Here is a 21,638-nt window from a genome sequence, read left to right as displayed (position 1 = left end):
ACGTTGCATAAGTAGATAGTGGCTGAAGTTTTTGCAACTGCAGCAGCAGTGTTACCTGTAATTGAGATTATGCTGCTGCGGTTATGCTGCCATCTGAACCACAAAACTTTTGATTTGCACTGGAGGTGCCTGTTTCAGGGCAATAAAAGAGAACAGGAAGAGTGTTTGTCCTAACATTGATTACTGCAGAAAGCAAACCTACTCCTAAATACAGACATCCACAAGCCAAAGGTAGACTACATGGATTTTTGGTCTGCCATAACAAACTCATATTTATGATGCCCACTAGATGGACCACTCGGTGGATAAAGAACTGGCTGGATGGCTGTACTCAAAGAGATGTGGTCAATGGCTCCATGTCCAGCTATAGACCAGTAATGAGAGGAGAGATGTCCCTCAGGGGTCAGTTTTGGGACCGGTCTTGTTCAACATCTTTGTTGGTGACATGGACAGTGGGATTGAGTGCACCCTCAGCAAGTTTGCCGATGACACCAAGCTGTGTGGTTCGGTTGATACGCTGGAGGGAAGGGATGCCATCCATAGGGACCTTGACATGCTTGTGGGGTGGGCTGATGCCAACCTTATGAAGTTTAACCATGCCAAGTGCAAGGTCCTACACCTGGGTCGGAGCAATCCCAGGCACAGCTACAGGCTGGGCAGAGAAGAGATTCAGAGCAGCCCTGCGGAGAAGGACTTGGGGGTGTTGGTTGATGAGAAAATGAACATGAGCCAGCTTCAGTGTGCGCTCACAGCCCAGAAAGCCAACTGTATCCTGGGCTGCATCAAAAGGAGCATGACCAGCAGGTCGAAGGAGGTGATCCTGCCCCTCTACTCTGCTCTCGTGAGACCTCATTTGGAGTATTGTGTGCAGTTCTGGTGTCTTCAACATAAAAAGGACATGGAACTGTTGGAACAAGTCCAGAGGAGGGCCACGAGGATGATCAGGGGAGTGGAGCACCTCCCGTATGAAGACAGGCTGAGAAAGTTGGGGCTATTCAGCCTGGAGAAGAGAAGCCTGCGTGGAGACCTCCTAGCAGCCTTCCAGTATCTGAAGGGGGCCTACAAGGATGCTGGGGAGGGACTCTTCATTAGGGACTGTAGTGATAGGACAAGGGGTAACGAGTTCAAACTTAAACAGGGGAAGTTTAGATTGGATATAAGGAGGAAGTTCTTTACTGTGAGGGCGGTGAGGCACTGGAATGGGTTGCCTAGGGAAGTTGTGAATGCTCCATCCCCGGCATCAAGGCCAGCCTGGAGAAAGCCTTGGGTGGCATGGTTTAGTGTGAGGTATCCCTGCCCATGGCAGGGAGGTTGGAACTAGATGATCTTAAGGTCCTTTCCAACCCTAACTATTCTATGATTAGGCTTTTAAGACCACATGAAAAACACGAAAATCACCTACACACAAGAAACAAATACCTACAATGCACAGACATGAAAAAATTACTATTTTCCTTCAATGTAATGATAATAAAGAAATATTATCACCCAAGAAATGTTTAAAAATTCTTGATCCTTTTCCTTGCAGAATAGAGAAAAAAAAATCATCAGACTGGGGAGGAGGAGTGTCAAGGAGGTCTCTAGTCCAACCTCTCGCTCAAAACAGGGTCTGCTATGAGATCAGATCAAATGCCTTATGGCTTTGTCCAGCCAGGTCTGCAAAATTTAAAGTGACAGACATTTCACAGTCTCTCCATGCAACCTGCTTCCCATTCTTAAATACACTCAGAGGCATTTTCTTTTTCTTTAAATCCAGTTGGAACCTCCCCCTTTCAATTTATGAATATTGTCTCTTGTTCTCCCACCATGTAACTCACTAAAGATATTACAGCTCTTTCTTCTGTGTAATGCCATCTTCGCTATTGGAAAGCTAGAATTAGGTCTATGTGAGCCATCTTTTCTCTAGGTTAAATGAATCAAGACATCTCAGCCTCACAGTTCAAATGCTTTATTGCCAAATCATCGCAGTGGCCATCTGCTGAACTTGCTCAGGTGTGTTAATATTTTTGTTTACTGGGGAGCCCAAAACTGCATGCAATAACCTAAACACGGTCTAATGAGTACCAGGTAAAGGGGACTAATTACTTCCCTTCATTTACTGGCTATGCTTATGTTGATACAGCCAAGTACTCTGTTAACCTTTGTCACTGCAGGCTATGCTGCTCATGTGTAGGGCCCATGTGTAGTCTAACATCCACAATGATGCCACGTCCTTTTCAGCAGGGCTGCTCTCTGGCCAGCCAGGCTCCTCCTTGTACTGTTAGAGGGAGTTATTCCTCTCTAATGCACAACTCTGCATTTGTGCTTGACAAATTTCATACATTTCCTCTTCTGTCAGCTCCCTCTTCCAGCCTAACACTCAGTGAGTGGCAGCCCTGCCCTCCAGCTTTCAGACCAGACACAGTCTTTTCATCAAAGGCGGCCATCAGGTTATTCAAGCATGACTTATCCTTGGTAAATCTGTGTTCACTATTCCCAAACACCCCTTCTTCATCTGTACACCTCTTTCATGTCAATTGCCCATACTGATGCCTCTTGCTAATGTACAAAAATACTTGGGGTTTCCTAGCAAAAAGCCAGTTTCATCAGGTTACCCATGCCAGCTGTCATCTCACCTCAGTCTCTTGTACACTACTGTGTGAGTCCGCCTTCTTCACACAGCACATTTCATGGAGAAACAAAAGCTTTCTCATCTCAAAGCAGAAAAATACTAAACAAAGATGTTAAAATATTAAAAATGTGCATTTATGTCCAGGTTTTAACCACTGCTGCCAGCTCAGTAATGCAGTAATATTCTTCTGAGTCTACAGTAGTTTAATTTTTGACTTTAAAAAGAAGGATATTTTGGGTCAGGCAATCAGATCCAATTTTGGGCAGAGAAGTGATTTAGAGCAGCCCTGCGGAGAAGGACTTGGGGGTGTTGGTTGATGAGAAAATGAACATGAGCCAGCTTCAGTGTGCGCTCACAGCCCAGAAAGCCAACTGTATCCTGGGCTGCATCAAAAGGAGCATGACCAGCAGGTCGAAGGAGGTGATGCTGCCCCTCTACTCTGCTCTCGTGAGACCTCACTTGGAGTATTGTGTGCAGTTCTGGTGTCCTCAACATAAAAAGGACATGGAACTGTTGGAACAAGTCCAGAGGAGGGCCACGAGGATGATCAGGGGACTGGAGCACCTCCCATATGAAGACAGGCTGAGAAAGTTGGGGGTGTTCAGCCTGGAGAAGAGAAGGCTGCGTGGAGGCTGCTGGCCTTCCAGTATCTGAAGGGGGCCTATAAGGATGCTGGGGATGGACTCTTCATCAGGGACTGTAGTGATAGGACAAGGGGTAACAGGTTCAAACTTAAACAGGGGATGTTTAGATTGGATATAAGGAGGAAGTTCTTTACTGGAAGGGTGGTGGGGCACTGGAACAAGTTGCCCAAAGAAATGGTAAATGCTCCCTGGCAGTGTTTAAGGCCAGGTTGTACAGAGTCTTGGGAGGCACGGTCTAGTGTGAGGTGTCCCTGCCCGTGGCAGGGTGGCTGGAAGCAGATGATCTTAAGGTCATTTCCAACCCTAACTATTCTGTGATTCTATGATTTCTCTCCTGTGCTCTTAAGAGGATCTGTGAGAGATCCAACATAAAAAATAAGTACCAATATCAGCCTTCAGGCCAATCAAATGACAACTGTATCATCTTGGGACTCTCCTACTGAATTAATCTGGTTTTTTAATGTTTTATATATTTTCTCGCTAATTCTCTTCTTTATAGGCTGCTTTGTAGCTCTTCCAGCAGAGACGAAACTGCATGTTTACAACGTATATGTAAAAAATAGTAAAAAGTTTTCTGTAGTCCTTGAGGTTCACCTGTCACAAGGTTTTAGTTAAATTTCCTAATCACAACACGAGAACAACATAATAAATTACACTCACTGAGAGAGAAAATAATAGCATATATCACTTGAGAGAGGTACATCAGTTTTGTTTTGTCAGTCTTGGCTATATGACTTAGAAATGTACATAATTTCTGCCTACTAGGTTAACAGTAGGATGCTCTTGGATTTGAAATTGTCTTTTCCCTACCCACTTTTTCATGCTCCTATTTTAAAGGCCCTTGCATCTATGAAATTAATGTATAAAATTAAATGTAAGTTACAAAAATACACTAAATCAATTTAGCAAAACTAAATCACACAATAACTTAGTGTATACATTACCACCAGATCAGCTCCTTCAAAGAACTCTTAATTATATAAGCCATTAAAAAAAAAAAAAAAAAAAAAAAAAAAACCAACCTTTTAGGATGTATTTATTTATAATTGTTTCTGCTATCCCCCTCTGGGGAGAAGAGAGGAGAATCATTTTCTTCACTTTGAAAAACACTATGTTAATGAGAAACATGCATTACAACTGAAAAATGCGTTTCCCAGATTGGCAAAAATTGAGACTTTGCTTCCTTGGGGATTCCTCCCCAGGGAAGGTTGCAGAATTCAATTGTATTTTAAGACACATGCAATTATAGACTCCAAGGTTTTCAAACTGAGGGGAAAAAATACAACAAAAATAGAAAACTTACACGATTTCTCTCAAGGGATTTCAGCTGAAGATCTACTTCTTTCAGATGATTTTGTTGGTTACGTCATTCCTTGTTGTCTCGCAGAACCTTTTCACCTGGAACTGCTTCTAGGCTTCTGTTTGCATAAACCAGAGACTCCTGACAAAAACAAGAATCGGCAGAAGTCAAACATGACTTTATACTCCTTCAAATCCAGGTAAGCGTTCTTTTCATTCCTATTAGGAAAACATTCAAATGTTTAGAATAATATGTCAATTTTAAATTTTGCAAATGCATAATATTATTATGCACATTTTTAAGTGGAATAGCTAAACAACAGGCTGGACTTATTTAAATAAAAGTATTCTTCCCCTTCACATTTTAAGAGGAATTTCTTGATACTTAAATTCTGCAACAATAAAAAGGCACTGAGAATAGGGGAGACTGAATGAGGGGTTCAAAACTTGCTCCTATTAAACATACAGGGATCAGAATTAGGCCAGAAAGGAAAGGAAGAACTGAAAAGAAGTGCCTGTAGGTTTTGTTTACTAGATATCATGATAAATAAGAAATAATCCTCTCTCTGTGGGTTGGAGTTAGAGGCACAACCATTATTAAAGATGTTGGTTGCACATTGTCACATCCTTCAGTAGCTTTGGATAGGATCCTGAAGTTTCTCTCAGTCCTGAACACATTCATTACATGTAATTTAGATTATTAAGAAGGACAAGTATTGGCAAAACAGAAAAGTTATGTTGTAATTGGAAAAACACTAAGGCATTGTCTTGCAAACCAAACATCCTATAGAAGAACCCAAGGAATCCAAATAATGGCAGAGGATAAAAAAACAATCAAAAAACCACCCCAAATCGCTAGTTAATTCAACCCAAAGGAACATGAGCAACCATTTAATGAAAACATACTCTATTCATTCTTATTTTTAGAAGCAGCTGGGGCAATCTTAGTAAACACACACAAGGAAAAGAATTTCAAGTAGCGTGTCTAAGAGAAACAATCTTTGCAATTTAACATTCAACAGAAAAATTCCCAACTACAATATATAAAACAACAGCAAGCACCTGTAAACAACTTTTTCTAAGCATCAAACCAGTCCAGGAGTTATGACATTTAAACCAAACTAGTAGTTGCCGAAAATAGACTTATTTTAACATGATACAAATCTTTGAATATATACAATCAGCAATAGTTGGCAGCACCACAATGCCAGTAAATTTTCCTGTAACAGATGTAAACAGCACCATCTGTTAATGACTAGAATCTCTCCAAACTGGGCTGAAGTTTAGTGTGGGACACCTAGAGCCAAATTCTTGATATTGAGTGTCTAAAGCTAGGCTTCTAAATACAGAGAGAGGGGGGTTTAATTAAATATGATGCCCAATGGCAAGAAATCTGCATGACTGACATCTATACAGAATATAAAAAAACAAAGGACTTAAACTTGTTTATTAATACATGAAAAAAGGATATGATCTTTATATCTACAATATAAATATAGAGGTGGCAAGGCAGCTCAAAGTATAACTGAAGCTCCTTCTAATATGAGGAACTGTTTTTAGATGGCTTTGTTCTTCCAGCAATTTTAATACAAATGAAATTGTTAATAGGAAGGTGGGAAGGAAGATGATGGCATCATATTTCTTTTTCTTTTTTCTTTTTTCTTTAAGTTATAGGTATTTCTGCAGTTACCTTTCTAAATCCACTATTTTGATCTTTGCATATATGGATATATTACCATGTGAGCAGCTAGTGCTCAGCATGGATCAGAGCTGTAGTTTTGATTTGTTTTAAAAATCAATGTTATAAATACACTTATAAGAATATGCTGCAACTCGTGGTACTGAGAAGTCACTAAATGCTATACTATTCTTCCCAGTATTTTATTTTGGGGATTGTATGCATGGATTGGTTGGGATTTTTTGTATGAACTCAGACTTAAAAGAACAGCTCAAACTGCAAACAGCACCTCTGAAAATGATGTTGCTGCAGTACCAGCTCAATTTAAAAGGTGACAGTGAGAGGAGTTAAAAAGAGTTACTACTTTCCACATACGTTTTTGAAGTAAAGCTGTATGCAGATCTGTGTCTTTCAAATATTTTCAGGCATATATGTTTCATTTTGCAGACATCTCAGCTACTGCCAGCACTTACGAGTAACATTTTCAAACGTTAGGAAAACTGTGTATCCTGACTTATTTTTTCTTTTATTATAGTACCATTTTAAGCCTGGTTGCTTCTCTGGTAAGACATTATTGTTCTATGAAAGGAAATCCTTAACTGGGATAAACACAATGACTTTATTCTCCATAAACTTCTCTTGAATATTGATTTCTGCCATATCACCTAAAGAATTCCTATCAGTGTGCTGGATAAAACCTGGACTATGAGCATTTACAAGAAACCAGAAGTAAAAAGTACTTGTCTCAACATTTCTCCAACATCAAGATCTACAACTGACATAATTCTAATCAGGTGATACGGAAAAAAAAAAAAAAAAAAAAAAAAAAAAAAAAAAAAAAAAAAAAAAAAATATTATTCTCTCTCTCCTTTCTGATCAGAATGGTTAAACACACTTCAAATACATTCCCTTTTACTCCTTTTTTCCAGATTCTGTGTAAAAGTCAATCTTTGCATAGAAGCCATTCTACACTTCTGAACATTTTGGTAACCAGTTTTCCATTTATTTTCTGTCCTCCTTATGACATCCAGGGACAACAACTGCACAATGGTCTAGCTATATGGTGCACTACAGATGCATACAGCAGCACACTGATATCTTCTGTTTCATTCTGTATTCCTTTCATAATTGTTCCTAATTATCTATTTGATATCTGATCACTACAAAGCATTAAGTTGCTGCTTTCATGGAAGTAGTTCTTACAGTCTCATTTCTCTCAGGCATGAATAGTAATAGATCAGAACTCACAACATATGAGCAAAGTTGAAACTCTTCCCCACTTACTAATTTTTTAATAGTTTTCTCAAGATGTCAGAAATAAACATAGGAAGTATATCACAGAAAACATTTTATTCTCAGCATTTCAGATTCTTCAAAACATTTTGTTTCAATTATACAGCATGTGTACATAAGGGAATTCAGTTTGAGATTAAAGATCTAAGTATCTTAAAGATAAAGTAGAAAATAAAACTGTTACACAAGGGAATATGTAAGTACTTGGCAACAGCCAAAGCTGTAACAATTCTAGTGCAAAACAGAAATATCCAGTATTTGAAATGGCTAGATTTATTTGTTGCACTCCCTTTTCTCCAAAATTCTAATGTCTATTCCATAGACATTATTAATTCTATAAATGTTTATTACACAGACACTTATAATTCTATAAAAACAAAATCCCAGCTAATGAAAGGTATTAGTGTCATACAATCTTCTTGAGGCACAAAAAAGCCTCATCAGCCTACTAACCTGCTTCTAACCATGCCCTAAAATAGATATCTATCAAAATTGTCTTTTTGGTGAAGTACTGGCATAGAGTATAGACCATCAAAGAGTTCATTAATTTAAACATTAGTTTCAACTATACTCATTCAAATATCTTCAGAATTTTTATTATTTTGAGTATTTATTTAGTTTTAAACTGGGAACTGTAGTCTACTGCTATAACTGAAAAATGAATATTTTTTCTGATAAAAGACACTGAATCAAGTATGAAAGAACTCATAAGGGTAATACACAACATTAATCATCTTTATAGATGATCAAACAGACAGATATTATTGTTTTTCTAAACACCATCTCCATTTCTTTTTATTTTCAGGTAGTTTTCCAGCTTTTCAAGCTGGTAACTTGACTCATCACACACAATCTTGCTTTTCATATTCTTCATTCTACCATTTTCCTTTCTCTTCCAGGATTACATTCAACTTCATATTTTTTAGGAAGGAACACATTAAGCAAGACAGAAGCATTTTTAAATATGTAATTAAGTTGGCACCAGAACAAAGAAATGCTTCAGAGAGAAATGCAGTTCTGATGAGAAACATTTCCATGTAAAAGAGAACATTAATCATGGAAAAGCATTCTGAATCCATCTGGGCTCATTGCACAAAAAGACAAATCTGTATGCTTCTCTGTAACAGCTCAGTGATGGTACTGCAGGATAATTAAAGCCAGTTGTTAAAGATTACAGAGTTAGATTTCCTATATGCTGCCAAAGTATGTATCAGTGGCAGAGAGTAGCTCTCCCATTGAGTCAGTGATGTTTGTATTTTGAAAGTTGTATCTAATGCAATTCTTGGATGAAAAAAAAAAAAAAGTACCACTTTATGATATGCAACCTTTAAGCTAATTTTGTTTTAATTATGTCTAAAGTTCTAAATTAAAATTAAAGTGAATGATTTACACACTAACAATTGTTCCAAATGCTCCTCATCAGTAATACATGATATCCTACTCAGATGAAATCAACATCTCATGGAAATCAGAAAGAATTTCAGCACTGATTTTTTGAAGACAGATTAATGTCACTGAAATCAGTCTCTGATTGGAAATGAAAGCCATGTTCCAAATTAGATTGGTGTCCTCCAACAACTAGACTCATTCAAATTAAATTCTGTATGCTCAGGACTTTTTTTTTTTTTTTTTTTTTTAAAGCTTGGCACCTTAATTTGAAAAACAAAACGTTAAAAATACCCCAAGCTCCTGAGAAACAAATATTGCAGAGCATTCTAATTTGCATTCCATAGCATCTGTGCCAACATCTTTATCTAGCAATTAAGTTTACAGAATTTACGTCGCTTATAGAAGTAGCAATACAATATAAACTGAAATGCTGAATAAAAGAAATCAACAGAAACTTACCTGAGACTTTAATAATACCAGATTATCACTATCAGTTTTGAATACCAGTCTCACAAGGATTTTTGTCTTTCACAGCATTTAGAGAGTAAGTACGAGGATGAACAAATAGGGTGATTCCTGCCTATTTAATTTGCTCTGTTACTAAATATGTCCCAATTCTAACTGGCTTTACAGAGAATAACGGCCTTCCAGCGCTGATAGCTAGTTTACTTACTCATTTAGTTGCTATGGTCAGCTGAAGAAGCAATTGAAAATTTTGTCATTAAACATTTGAAATCAAACCCAACAAAGGGCAGACAACCAGAACTCTTACTGCTTTTTTATTGCATGTGACATTCACATTAACATATCACAAAGCAAGATCTTCTTCTGGCAAAAGTGTCATTCAATTAAATTTCTTCAGACCTATTCTAGGTAGGTATCAGTTGCCTTTGATCAGATTCCAAAGACATTCAGTACAAAGAAATCTGATATTTCTCTGTGACCCACCTATTATTTGAAATCAGAACTGATGTCTCAGGAATACCAAGATTTTTTAAAAGCAATTCATTAAAACTTCCCATTTATAACAGTATTAGGGAATATTGATGGTAATAAACACAACTGTCCTAAAAAGACCACAAGCAGCAACAAACTGTCATTTTTCATGCCTTTTGACAGGAAGCTCTCTAAATTTGAAGTAGTCACTAATTTTTCAGCTGCTGCTGCTTCCTGATTTTTTTAAAAAGCAATTATTAATTTATTTGAAACAGAAGGTGTGGGGAATAAACTCATATAAATAAATTCAGAACTTGACTTGTTATTGCTGTATATGAAGAGTGACGTTTTACCTATCAAAACAAAAATAACCATAACCAAGAACATAAGACTAATAGGACTAAAGGTGAGACCTGGTATGAAGCTTCCACAGTAAGCAGTCAAATTCCTGAACGTTAAGACAACTATTTTCTCCTCCATTTACCATTAAAAAAAAAAAAAAAAAAAAGTTAGCAGCTGAAATTCTATGTAAATATAAACAAATCCATTCATGTCACAGTGCCAGATGCAGATTGCTGTGACCAAATCAGGCTTCAGGAAGAACTTAACACTTACTTGCATAAAGTCTGGATCACAATGAAACTAAGGCAACCCCCTCCTCTGCTGAGAAGAGCAGCTGTGGACATGGAGAGAAATGGGAATGAAAGCACCTACAGGATTTTGTAGTCAACTAGGTAGGCACCTGACAACCAAGACACTTCTGGAATTGGATAGCTGCAGAGTCAGAAGGTTTGCTTTGGATTTCGTTTGGTTGCATTTTTTTAAATTAGTTTTGCATTTATACAATTAGTGTCCTTCTAAACCCAGCTTTAAATAACTAAAGCCTTTTACTCACTTCACCTTATATTTTTCCTGTTTGGTTCTTTCTCTGAATTTATAAACCCACCTTTAAATAGTCCTATTATTTGGTAGCTTTTATTAAAATGACTCATATGTTTATCTGAAAAAAACAAGCAAAAATGAAAAAAGAAAAAAAAGACAAATGGAATCTTGTAAGTGTTTTTTGGAACTACAGTGTCTGAGAACCTTTTATATCCTGCAAAACAAAGTTGAAGGGCAGCTGCTTTTCACTAATGAAGGGCAATTTATGCAATTAACTGTCTCTTTTCAGTTGTTTAGTATTACTAAACAAGGTAATGCGTTACTCTTCAGTAAGCATACATATAAATTCCATTCAAATACTTCTGAGCTTTTACCTGAAAAGGAAGCAACAACCACTTGGGCAAACATTCCCAAACAGTATTCATTATCATAGGCAGTGGAACTAACTTCAAGCATAACAGTGAACACAAGCAATCATTGGCAAGCTCAGGTCCATGATCCTGAACTTACTGAGTGACAATGCCATTTGCATAAGTGATTACCAACTCTAGGGAGTCCCTATTTCACACATTATATCCCAGTTCAGCATGATCAGCATCAAAATGTGACTCCTCTGGAACTGCTAGAGCAACAGAAAACACTGCTATAGGTAAAACAAAACCTGAAGCTCATAAAGAAGTCAATCAAAAAAAATGACATTAAAAAAGTGCCTTTATTAAAAAAAAAAAAAAATCAACAGGTATTTTAGCCATTCAAAGAGATATATCCCTTATACACTTGCAACTGAAAACACGGTTTTGACAACATACACGGTTTACAGAGCCTCTGATATACCTGTTCTGGTTATAAACTGTAAATTTTACAAAATTAAATGAGATTTATGCAAATTAGTGCAATATAGGAATTATAGTATTTTATTGTGTGCTCCATTATAACAGGGGCAACATTTCCATGGCACAGGATAAATAGGAGTTTTCTATGTACAAAATTCAAACAATCATTTCCCAAGGCTAAGACCCCAAATGTTCTTACTACTACTGGTAAGGGAAAAAGACAAAGGCCATTACAAATAAGGAAAACACGATTTCAATACATTTTCTAGTCTTTAATATTATCAGCAATTGCTTCATCTTTCAGATCACAAGTTAAGAAGCATGTTTGGAACCCTGAGGTAAGAAGAAACCTAATTCTAATTCCCAAAGATTAATTATTATGGGTAACATGTCACCATGCTGACAAAATCACTGAGGCCCTCATATAGGTAAAACCATCTGAGTTACCAATTCCTGCATATGAACTATTTTCTTGAAAGTGTGGACTCAGCAAATGTTAAAAACAAGAGAGTCTTTGAATTATATACCAACTAAAAATACTAACATCTCATTTTTTGGTATGATTTCTATACGTAAAGATTTCACTTCATTCTTTCACACTTATTTTGAGAACAAATAGAAGATACTAAAGAAAAATGCAAAAAATACAAATACAGACACATGCTGTATTTTCACTTTCATCAGATCTCAACACACACTTCAAACAAGAAATCTGAAATTCTGTAATATACCTGATAAATCTGGCTTGGAAGTTTTGAGCGACAGCTGGAAATAGCTGAAAAATCCCTATCAGATAATAGCGCTTGAAACTTAATGTCTATCTCCTTTAGGTGATGAAGTTCCATCAGGTCATGTATGTACCCTTCTCCTGGTGCTTGCCAGCCAGATACGCCCTCCTATAGGAAGATAGAGAAAATATTTAATCATCATTCCCAAAGACTAGAAAGGCAGTTACACATCAAGTGTATTTATTTTTCAAATCAACCATACTAAGAATAAAACACAAGTTTTCATCCATTTTAGTATATAGCTGAAACCTGCCAAATATTCATGTACCTAGCACTCAAAAGCAGATATAGGCAGAACAATTAGAGGCATACATTTTTTCACTTTTAGATATAACCAAGCAGCAAATTAAAATGGACTTAAAAAATAAATATGTTTAATTTTTAGAAAGCATAAGCATTTACATGCATTGTTCAAATGTAATAGCAAAACAGACTTCTGCTTAAACCTTATTTACTTATTTCTGTGAAAGTCCAAAGCCTGTATCCTCACTAAATAGCCACTCAAAAGCCCTGAAATAAAACTGCGTAAGACCAAATGTTTTGCCTCCATGCCATCTGGCCACAAAGCAATCAGACAGTTCCCAATTTCCCCATCTGTTCTTCTGAAGGTTATATGACTCCCTTGATGAAGTTCTTGTACAGTCAAGAAAGGCATTTGGATAGTGAACCCCTTTTTCTGAAGGATGCACCTCACTTTATAGCTTCTTAGCCAAGTTAGCTGAACCTTTAAAATAGTCTCACGTCATGCCATTCCTATCATAGCTCCCTTCCATGGATGCAAACTCTTCCCTTGTTGCAGTTTCTGTATTTGTTCAATATAACAGTCTCAGCTTCCCTTTGAAGGAAGACCTGTTAGAGAGCAGTGTAGGGGAGAGGGACCTGGGGGTCCTAGTGGATGGCAGGATGACCATGAGCCAACACTGTGCCCTTGTGGCCAAGAAGGCCAATGGCATCCTGGGGTGTATTAGAAGGGGGGTGATCAGTAGGTCAAGAGAGGTCCTCCTTCCCCTCTACTCTGCCCTGGTGAGACCGCATCTGGAATATTGTGTCCAGTTCTGGGCCCCTCAGTTCAAGAAGGACAGGGAACTGCTGGAGAGAGTCCAGCGCAGGGCGACAAAGATGATTAAGGGAGTGGAGCATCTCCCTTATGAGGAAAGGCTGAGGGAGCTGGGTCTCTATAGTTTGGAGAAGAGGAGACTGAGGGGTGACCTTATTAGTGTATATAAATATATAAAGGGGGAGTGTCATGAGGATGGAGCCAGGCTCTTCTCAATGGCTAACAATGATAAGACAAGGGGTAATGGGTATAAACTGGAACACAAGAGGTTCCACTTAAACTTGAGAAGAAACTTCTTCTCAGTGAGGGTGACAGAACACTGGAACAGGCTGCCCAGGGAGGTTGTGGAGTCTCCTTCTCTGGAGACATTCAAAACCCGCCTGGACACATTCCTGTGTAACCTTATCTAGGTGTTCCTGCTCTGGCAGGGGGATTGGACTAGATGATCTTTTGAGGTCCCTTCCAATCTCTAACATACTGTGATACTGTGATACTGTGAATAATTGCTTGACGTGGTCTAACTTGCATATAGAACATGCTGTCCACTGCTGCACAGCAAGCATCACTTTCTGATGCCCACATGAAAATCAGTTTCGGAGTGCTGTGTTTCTTTGCAAAATAGTGCACAGGATAGAGATGAAGACGAAAGCATCTGGCAGATGTGGTTCCACCAGTCCTAAGATAGAAAACACAAAGAACATGCTGCTATAAGCTCACATTTTCCAATGCTAATATGAAGTGGAGAAGCACAGCCCTCAAACTGCACTAGGACTGTCTTGAACATCATCCTGAATTACTTTTGTTACACCTTGCATCTCAGCACTCCTTGTCTGCACACTTATTCTGGAGACACCATATTACAGCTTAAATCCAAGAAACTGTACAGAGAGTTGACCATATAGCAAACTATTTTTTGCTTCTAAAAAAGACAAATCCGAGTCAAAACCAGGCTTGGAATGAAACTGCAGACATTGATGCCATGGCAGAAACCACCTGGAGCCAAATCTCAAAATAAGGGTGTGAGATTCAATGCAAAACTTGCAATATATCACCAAAGAAGAAAACAGGCCATCCACAGGAAAGCAAAGGAACTGCTCTGAGGTGAGTAGCTGTCACCCTTCTAGAGCCCCAGTACATAATCACAAGAAACACAGGGAGAGACAAAGAACAGAGAGTTCTTTTACCATTTGTGATTTACATGGCCTTTTCCTCTTGATCGCAGTTAACAGCTGACTAACAAATATGCATATGTGCTCCTAGTACAGACAGTTGCATATCATGAATAAGCTTGGTCCTCTTAACCCAAATAAATGAGCTCATGTTCACAAACAGATGCAGGTTCCCCACAGCAACCTGGCACTCCAGTCTCATAGTCAGGGAAGCAAGCCTGCACAACCACCATTCAGTGGGAAGGACATTAGCAGATTATATCTCTGTCTTGAGCACAAAGAAATACCAGGTAAGACCTTAGAAGGGCCAAGCACGGATGTGGGATAGTATTGTTGGTTTCCTTTTGTTTTCCTAACAGAAGAGGGCCACCTTCCCCTAAGACTTCAAATTCTGTCTTGCAAAGGATTCATGTCCACCACTCTTTTACACCTTCCAGATTAGTCCTCTGGCTATTCATGCAATAGTGTCCACAGAAAAGGAGGAAATACCAGCTTCCAATTATGATACCACTGCTATGATGTCATCTCTGGTTCATCCCCTATATCGTAAAGCATATTAGTTACGAAAATAAAAAAAAAATACCCCAACACTTATCACAAGTTACCTCCATGCCAAGTAGAATTTAAAAAATAATTAAAAAGAAGACAGAGTCATCTCTTCTGTGAAACAAAATCAGTTTTTCTAATGCTTTCTCATACAAGTATGACAACACAAGTAGTAAGCCTGATTGGACATGACCTGACTCCAGAAGAGCCACACAGAAATATCTCTAGAAGCTTGCCAGCTTTGTGGAAGCATCTGTTCAGGTGAGACAGTGACCATCATAGGTAATCAATGCAGTACTACACTAGTGTCATGTTAACCACCCCTAATCTGACATTGCAGGGCACAGTGCAAACACACAGAAATGATTACAGGAGTCAGTCAAGCTGCACCTGGCCTCACCAGCTACAGCTCACTGTTTGCATCCCATGCCATCATATTCCAGTGCTCCAAGTAACCAGATTACTCTAGTAGTCACTTTACTCCAGAGTTAAATGGACTCTCATATTCTCTTCTGTATTTGCAAGATAGCTTTGCTTGGAAAATAAACTTCTGTCCTGCCAATGTTTCCTGTGTATTAACTCAGAACAATACTTTTATAATGGCACAGTCAGTGCTTATTACTGTGGAACATCTGAAACAAATTATACCCCTGCAGCTTTGAAAATTAGATTAGCATGAATATGTACTTCTAAAGTATTTTAAATACTCATAAAACACTTTTTTTTAAAAGTGAGAAACACTGCTTGGATATTTGACATATTTAGTAGTCCAAGTCAAATTAAGTTGATTTAACCTGATCCACATTACACTATACAGAGGAATTCATACAGCATAGCCATATCTGCCTTGATTGATAATCTCCAAAACACTACTTTAGCCACTGTGGTTGCACCAGTTTTTTTAAAAGTTAGTATGAAATAAGATGAAAGTAGCCATTAGCTGGACAGTTACCTGGACCCGCTTGAAGCAGTCTACATTACTCATTACCTGACAATTTCCTCATGATCTTTGTTATAGAGCAGTCACAGGAAATGCCTCACCCATAATAAAACTCAAATGTGAGACACAACAAATTCATTTCCAGACTAGACGCGTTTAAGTAACTAAACCTTTCTTTTATTGTACTTTGGGTTTAGATTTAGGAGCTGTTTTCTCTGAAGAGATGATCTAGTACAGACTAGACTAACTCACAAATTACCATTCCCATTCTTGTCCATTGCTCAAGAACCTACAGCAACACACATCCTGTGATCTATTTAATATCTGATACAAATAGTAAAATCTCTATAGTTGCGTGTGCTCACATTGAAACACGTCCTTGAGCGGGAAAGAACAGCCACAATGCTCTCCCTACAGTTTCTTCCTATTAGACTGGATGAAGTACTGTTACAGCTGAACAGTCTGTCACCCTTAAGCAGGATTCTAATGCCAATTGTGCTGCAAGCAGATCTAATAGAATACCTCGAATCTTTTTCAAATGCACAGACAAAAGATTAACTAAGTTATGATCCAGTGAGCTTTAACTTCATTCTTCTAATATGCAACAAATTCAAAAGTACAATAAAAATCAACTCTCCAAACCAGTAGGTCAACCTTAGGCCAAAGAGCCTTCCACTGTATTGTTTTGAGTGCTAAACTATGTCAGCTAAACCAAATACCTGTGCAACATCATTAACTGATGAGTATTTTACACACATAAGTAAGTCAATCTGCAACCTCAGCGTTCATGTCCAAAAAAAATAAATAAGTTTTCTATGTAAAGTGAGGGAACAAATGTCAGGCCAACTGGAAGACTGGTATAATTTTACAGAAGTTTTTCATCTCATGAGAATAAGCACTTAGTGTGGCTGATAGTTTTAAACCTTTACATACCAATGACCAGCAAAGTTTATGTTTCTGTGCTTCTACATTATCTTGCTAACTGTGAATAAATAGTTAGTGTTAAAATACTGCACATTATATAATCTTAGTCATTTGAACACCAGGTTTTCCTAACTTATACAGACTTCTTAACTTTATTTGACCCACAAAGCTCTGAAAATGACTGTATATTTACTACTTCCCCTAAAATAAAGGGAAAAGTTTTGGGTTACAGAGCGTATGAGTTTCAACCTAGAAATCACACTGAAGTTGGGTAAATTACAGATTTGTTTAATGTTGTGAACCATGGGTAGGTTAGTTCTCAATTTCCATTCAGATGAAGAAAATCCTGAGCTCACATCCTTAACCCATGTCTGAAATGGTAATTTATAAGGTGGATTTTAGACACATTTTAAAAAATAGTAATGCAGAGCATCACCTCTTCGATGTCTTCATCACCTTATTAAAAAATAGCTTAAAATAAAATACAGGAAGAGACAAATTAAAAAAATAAATTGCATTTGCTTTTGTTTGTTTCTTTCACACCTAAGCTGTTATTTAACCTACTGAAAAATAATTTACTCCAGATCACTTTAGCTATATAAACTAAACTGAAACTAGGCTTTGGATATACTTTGTTCATTCTACACAGAGTTCACGTCTTTCTTCTTAGTTACTGTGATTCAGCGTATACGTATAAATGCTGTGGAAAAGCTCATAACATTACTACAGATTTAATGTTCATTTAAATGTAAAACGAATTAGAAAGGTCACCCAATTTCTCTACACAACGAAGCATTTTCACCATTATTTCTTCTTGTTTATTAAAATGCAGGTTTCTTGATGTGTTATATCAAGTTTACATAGTTAGAGGATGTTCTTTCTATGAAAACACATAACTTTAGCATATTTAATACTATATATTGTTGAAAAGTACTGTAAGTTCCTAGTATGATTAATTTTCCTGCCCAAATTTTATCTTCCCATCCTGACATCCTTATGATTACTTCTGTGAAACACAGAGCCCCAAACACTCCTTCACTGTGACATCCCCCTCAAAGTAGTATCAGATAAAGGGCATCTCCTAGTAACTACAAGATCAAAAGACTATTTGATGTCTTCACATCAGTGGGAATCATTTTGAGGCACAGACTCTCCTAGATGCAGTAACTGGTGGGACAATCAAACACTTTTTTACCCTGAAGAGTTTTTCTGAAATAGTTGCTGACCCTTTTACCTGAAACTACAGCAGTAGCCACTCAGATTGATAGGCCATAACTTCACATTTTATGCAGAGAAAATAGGTCATCTTTTTCACTAAGTGTCCTTCTGAGGCTCCTTCATCCATGTCTTAACTTTCAGGTTCTGTTTCTTTTCTGAGGTCAGGCATATCCAAGTGTTAGTAAAGTTAACAAAGAAGCCAATGCAAATTCATTCCTGAAGACAAAGAGCAATTGGATTTGTCCAGCTTTTGTCTCATATCTCAGTGATTTACTTCATGGTAGGACTACAACCAAATCAAATTTAGATTTACCATAAAAATAAGCCAAATAAAGCAGGACAGTACAAATTGCCATACCTCAAGACCCTGCAATTCAATTCCATATTCTGTATCTTTCAGTAGTCCAATTAGCCTTTTTCTTTCTTCCTCAAGCATGAAATGATTTCCTGAATCCTTTGCTAGCTGAAATATTTAAAAAAAAAAACAAAAAAAAACCAAAAAAACCCAAAAACTTTAGAAGTCCATTAGCTCACACAGCATCAAAACAAAGTGTTTAAACCCTGTGAAATTAACATCCAAATCATGCTTATTCCCTTAACAAAAATTATCACTCTGACAGAAAAATCTAGAAGACTACATAAAAACTGATAATCTTATAGTAGTTTTTGACATAGCAGTGGGGTGGATATTTTTTACTAGACGAAAAATTATCACAGCTACTACATCTTCATAGGAAGAAAAAAAAGCATGAAAATCAAGGCATCTATTTTCTGACAGAAAGAAGTCTTTTGTAAATAACAGTCCCACGCACTATACATCAGCAACCTGCATACCTATTCCTTATCTATGTTTATGAACATCCTCCTTTAACTTAATAGCAAATGCACTTAACAAAAGTCTTAGGAAATATTTGCGCTCAAAACTAGCTATGTCCAGACACAAACAGAAAAATTCAGTTTCCAATACTCTTTAACAAATACATAGAAGCAGTATTATCCCCACCAACATGAGCATCCATGATGAGAATGACCTTATAGAATACTCTGCTATAAACAACACTTTTTAACAGCAAGATTTTTTCATTTATGACTAATTAGCTTTTAATGTCCCTGACTCAAAATAAAAACAAAACAAAAAAAAACACAAAACAAAAAACTGATCCCAGAAGTATTTACACAATATTTTTAGTTAGCATTTAACAAAATGTTAATGATTTTGTGTGTTAATGCTTACCTCTATGTTCTTTTTAATGAAATCCTTATTATTTCTATATTTGATATGCATTTTTTCTGGTTCATTAAGAAATTCATTTGTTTCTAATTCACTTGGATAATCTGAAGTTTGAGGAAGAAATGTTGTTGTGTTATAATTCCTTTTCTGATTCAATGAGAGCTGTAATAACAGCAATCCCATTAAATCTTTAACAAACAAAGTGGATAGACAAACTTTTTATATACTGTTTTCATTATTTATATAAACAATATTGCTAATTTAAAACATAATTATTGTCAAAATCTAATCTTATTTTAAGCTTTTATTATATGAGATCGTTCAATGTTGCCAAGGCTAAAATACTCTGGATTTCAAACCTCAAAAATGTTAAACATGGTGGCTTTAAAAGCCACGGCATTCTTTCGAACCCTATCATTGTTTTAGTTTTATCATCCATATGAAACCAGACAATAATTTTTTTGAAAACCACAGAAATATTTGGAGACATATCAAGTACATTTTTTAAAATAAAACAGCTGAAGAACAGATGATATAGTTGATATTATAATACAGCTTATAAAACAAATTTTTTTAAAAAATAAATTTGTTATAGAGCTGTAAAGCTATTACAGACACGATACTCTGACAACATCATATGTATGGTTCTTTCCAACAACAGGGTTCTGTCCATCATAAAAATTGGAATGTATTCTGGTTTTCAGAGACTTACCAGCTTTAAAACAGCAATTTCTTTGCAGACAGCAAATATTTATCACATTAAATAACCAGTCTAAGCAAATATAACCAACTTCCATGTCTCAAAAACTGCTTCAAAAGTAGGCATGATACATTTTGCTTTTCTGGGAAGTGGAGATTTGAGAAAGGGGTGTGCTATTTGCCTACAAAAACCCAAAATTAAGATGTTTGATAATAGAAGATAGGCTATGGAAATTTATGTGAAAGTAACTCTTGTTCAGAGTGAGTAGATTGCAAGCAAACTCCCAAAGGTATGAAATAAATTCCATTCATCCTTTTTACACACTATGGACACAATGGGTTTCAGAAGCCACTGCTGTTCTGAATACTGGTAATGAAGCCTGTTATTGCTGTTCAAGGACACTCCAGCACAACTTGGAAATTATGAAGGTGGAAGCTAAGAGACAAGCTTCATTTTAAGGGAGGAATGAAGACGTGATAGGAAGACAGAGATATCAAAAGCACAGCCCTGCTCCAGCCCAGTCTGAAAAAAACATTTAATAACACAAAGGTAAAAGTCACATAATAGTAGACTAAGTGATAAAATAGTAAAAGAGCTACAGTCTATGTTTAAAAATTAAAACATGCAGTCACATTCGAAAAAGTGCAATGATTCTGCTGCCATCAATGGTTCAACCTTCAGGAAGACATCCTTGTCCTCTTAGCCAGTAAGCAGGAAGATAGATTACTTCTGTTTACATAGAATGGTAGATGACAAAGAAATAAACAACTGCAGCTGACAGAATGGCAGCTGAAGCTATTCTTCTTATGTCACAACACATGTGAGAAGTTACTCAACCATACAAATTTGAATTTCAAATAGGGAAAGAACAGAGGCAAAAAAGCACAATTCCGTTTTGAAGTGTTGGACACACTACTCTGCTACCAGCATTTGAAAGCTATACAGTGCACTTAAAACAAGTGATTCCTAGAAGAACCAGCACAGATGTCTGATTTTTGCCAGAAAGTACCTAATCCATAAAAGTAATGCAACCACTATAATAATCAGCGTAATAAAATTAGTTTCTTTGAAGATTTAGGTTTGTCACAACATCTAGATAATTTCTCCTGGAAACAAACAAACAGAAAAATTCAGAACAGTATCACAGTATCACAGTATGCTAGAGATTGGAAGGGACCTCAAAAGATCATCTAGTCCAATCCCCCTGCCAGAGCAGGAACACCTAGATGAGGTCACACAGGAATGTGTCCAGGCGGGCCTTGAATGTCTGCAGAGAAGGAGACTCCACAACCTCCCTGGGCAGCCTGTTCCAGTGTTCTGTCACCCTCGCTGAGAAGAAGTTTCTTCTCAAGTTTAAGTGGAACCTCTTGTGTTCCAGTTTGTACCCATTACCCCTTGTCCTATCATTGTTTGCCATTGAGAAGAGCCTGGCTCCATCCTTGTGACACTCCCCCTTTATATATTTATATACACTAATAAGGTCACCCCTCAGTCTCCTCT

The 21,638-nt window shown here is 37.1% G+C and overlaps 1 protein-coding gene across 1 annotated transcript in view; it reads right to left on the bottom strand.

Moving 5' to 3' along the window:
- The window catches only part of FSIP1 (fibrous sheath interacting protein 1), a gene marked incomplete at both ends in the record, with an annotated part of 89,646 nt that overhangs the window by 48,800 nt on the left and 19,208 nt on the right, over window positions 1-21,638 (bottom strand). Inside the window, 5 exon segments of the mRNA XM_080618205.1 lie at window positions 4,559-4,621; window positions 4,625-4,696; window positions 12,297-12,461; window positions 18,566-18,670; window positions 19,442-19,542. Of these exon segments, the coding sequence (XP_080474331.1) occupies window positions 4,559-4,621; window positions 4,625-4,696; window positions 12,297-12,461; window positions 18,566-18,670; window positions 19,442-19,542 (506 nt within the window).

Source organism: Psittacula echo (genome assembly GCF_963264785.1).
Source record: "Psittacula echo genome assembly, chromosome: 5".
Taxonomy (NCBI): domain Eukaryota; kingdom Metazoa; phylum Chordata; class Aves; order Psittaciformes; family Psittacidae; genus Psittacula; species Psittacula echo.
The sequence above is the reverse complement of the archived record's forward strand: the minus strand, read 5'-3'. Positions and strand labels throughout refer to the sequence as shown.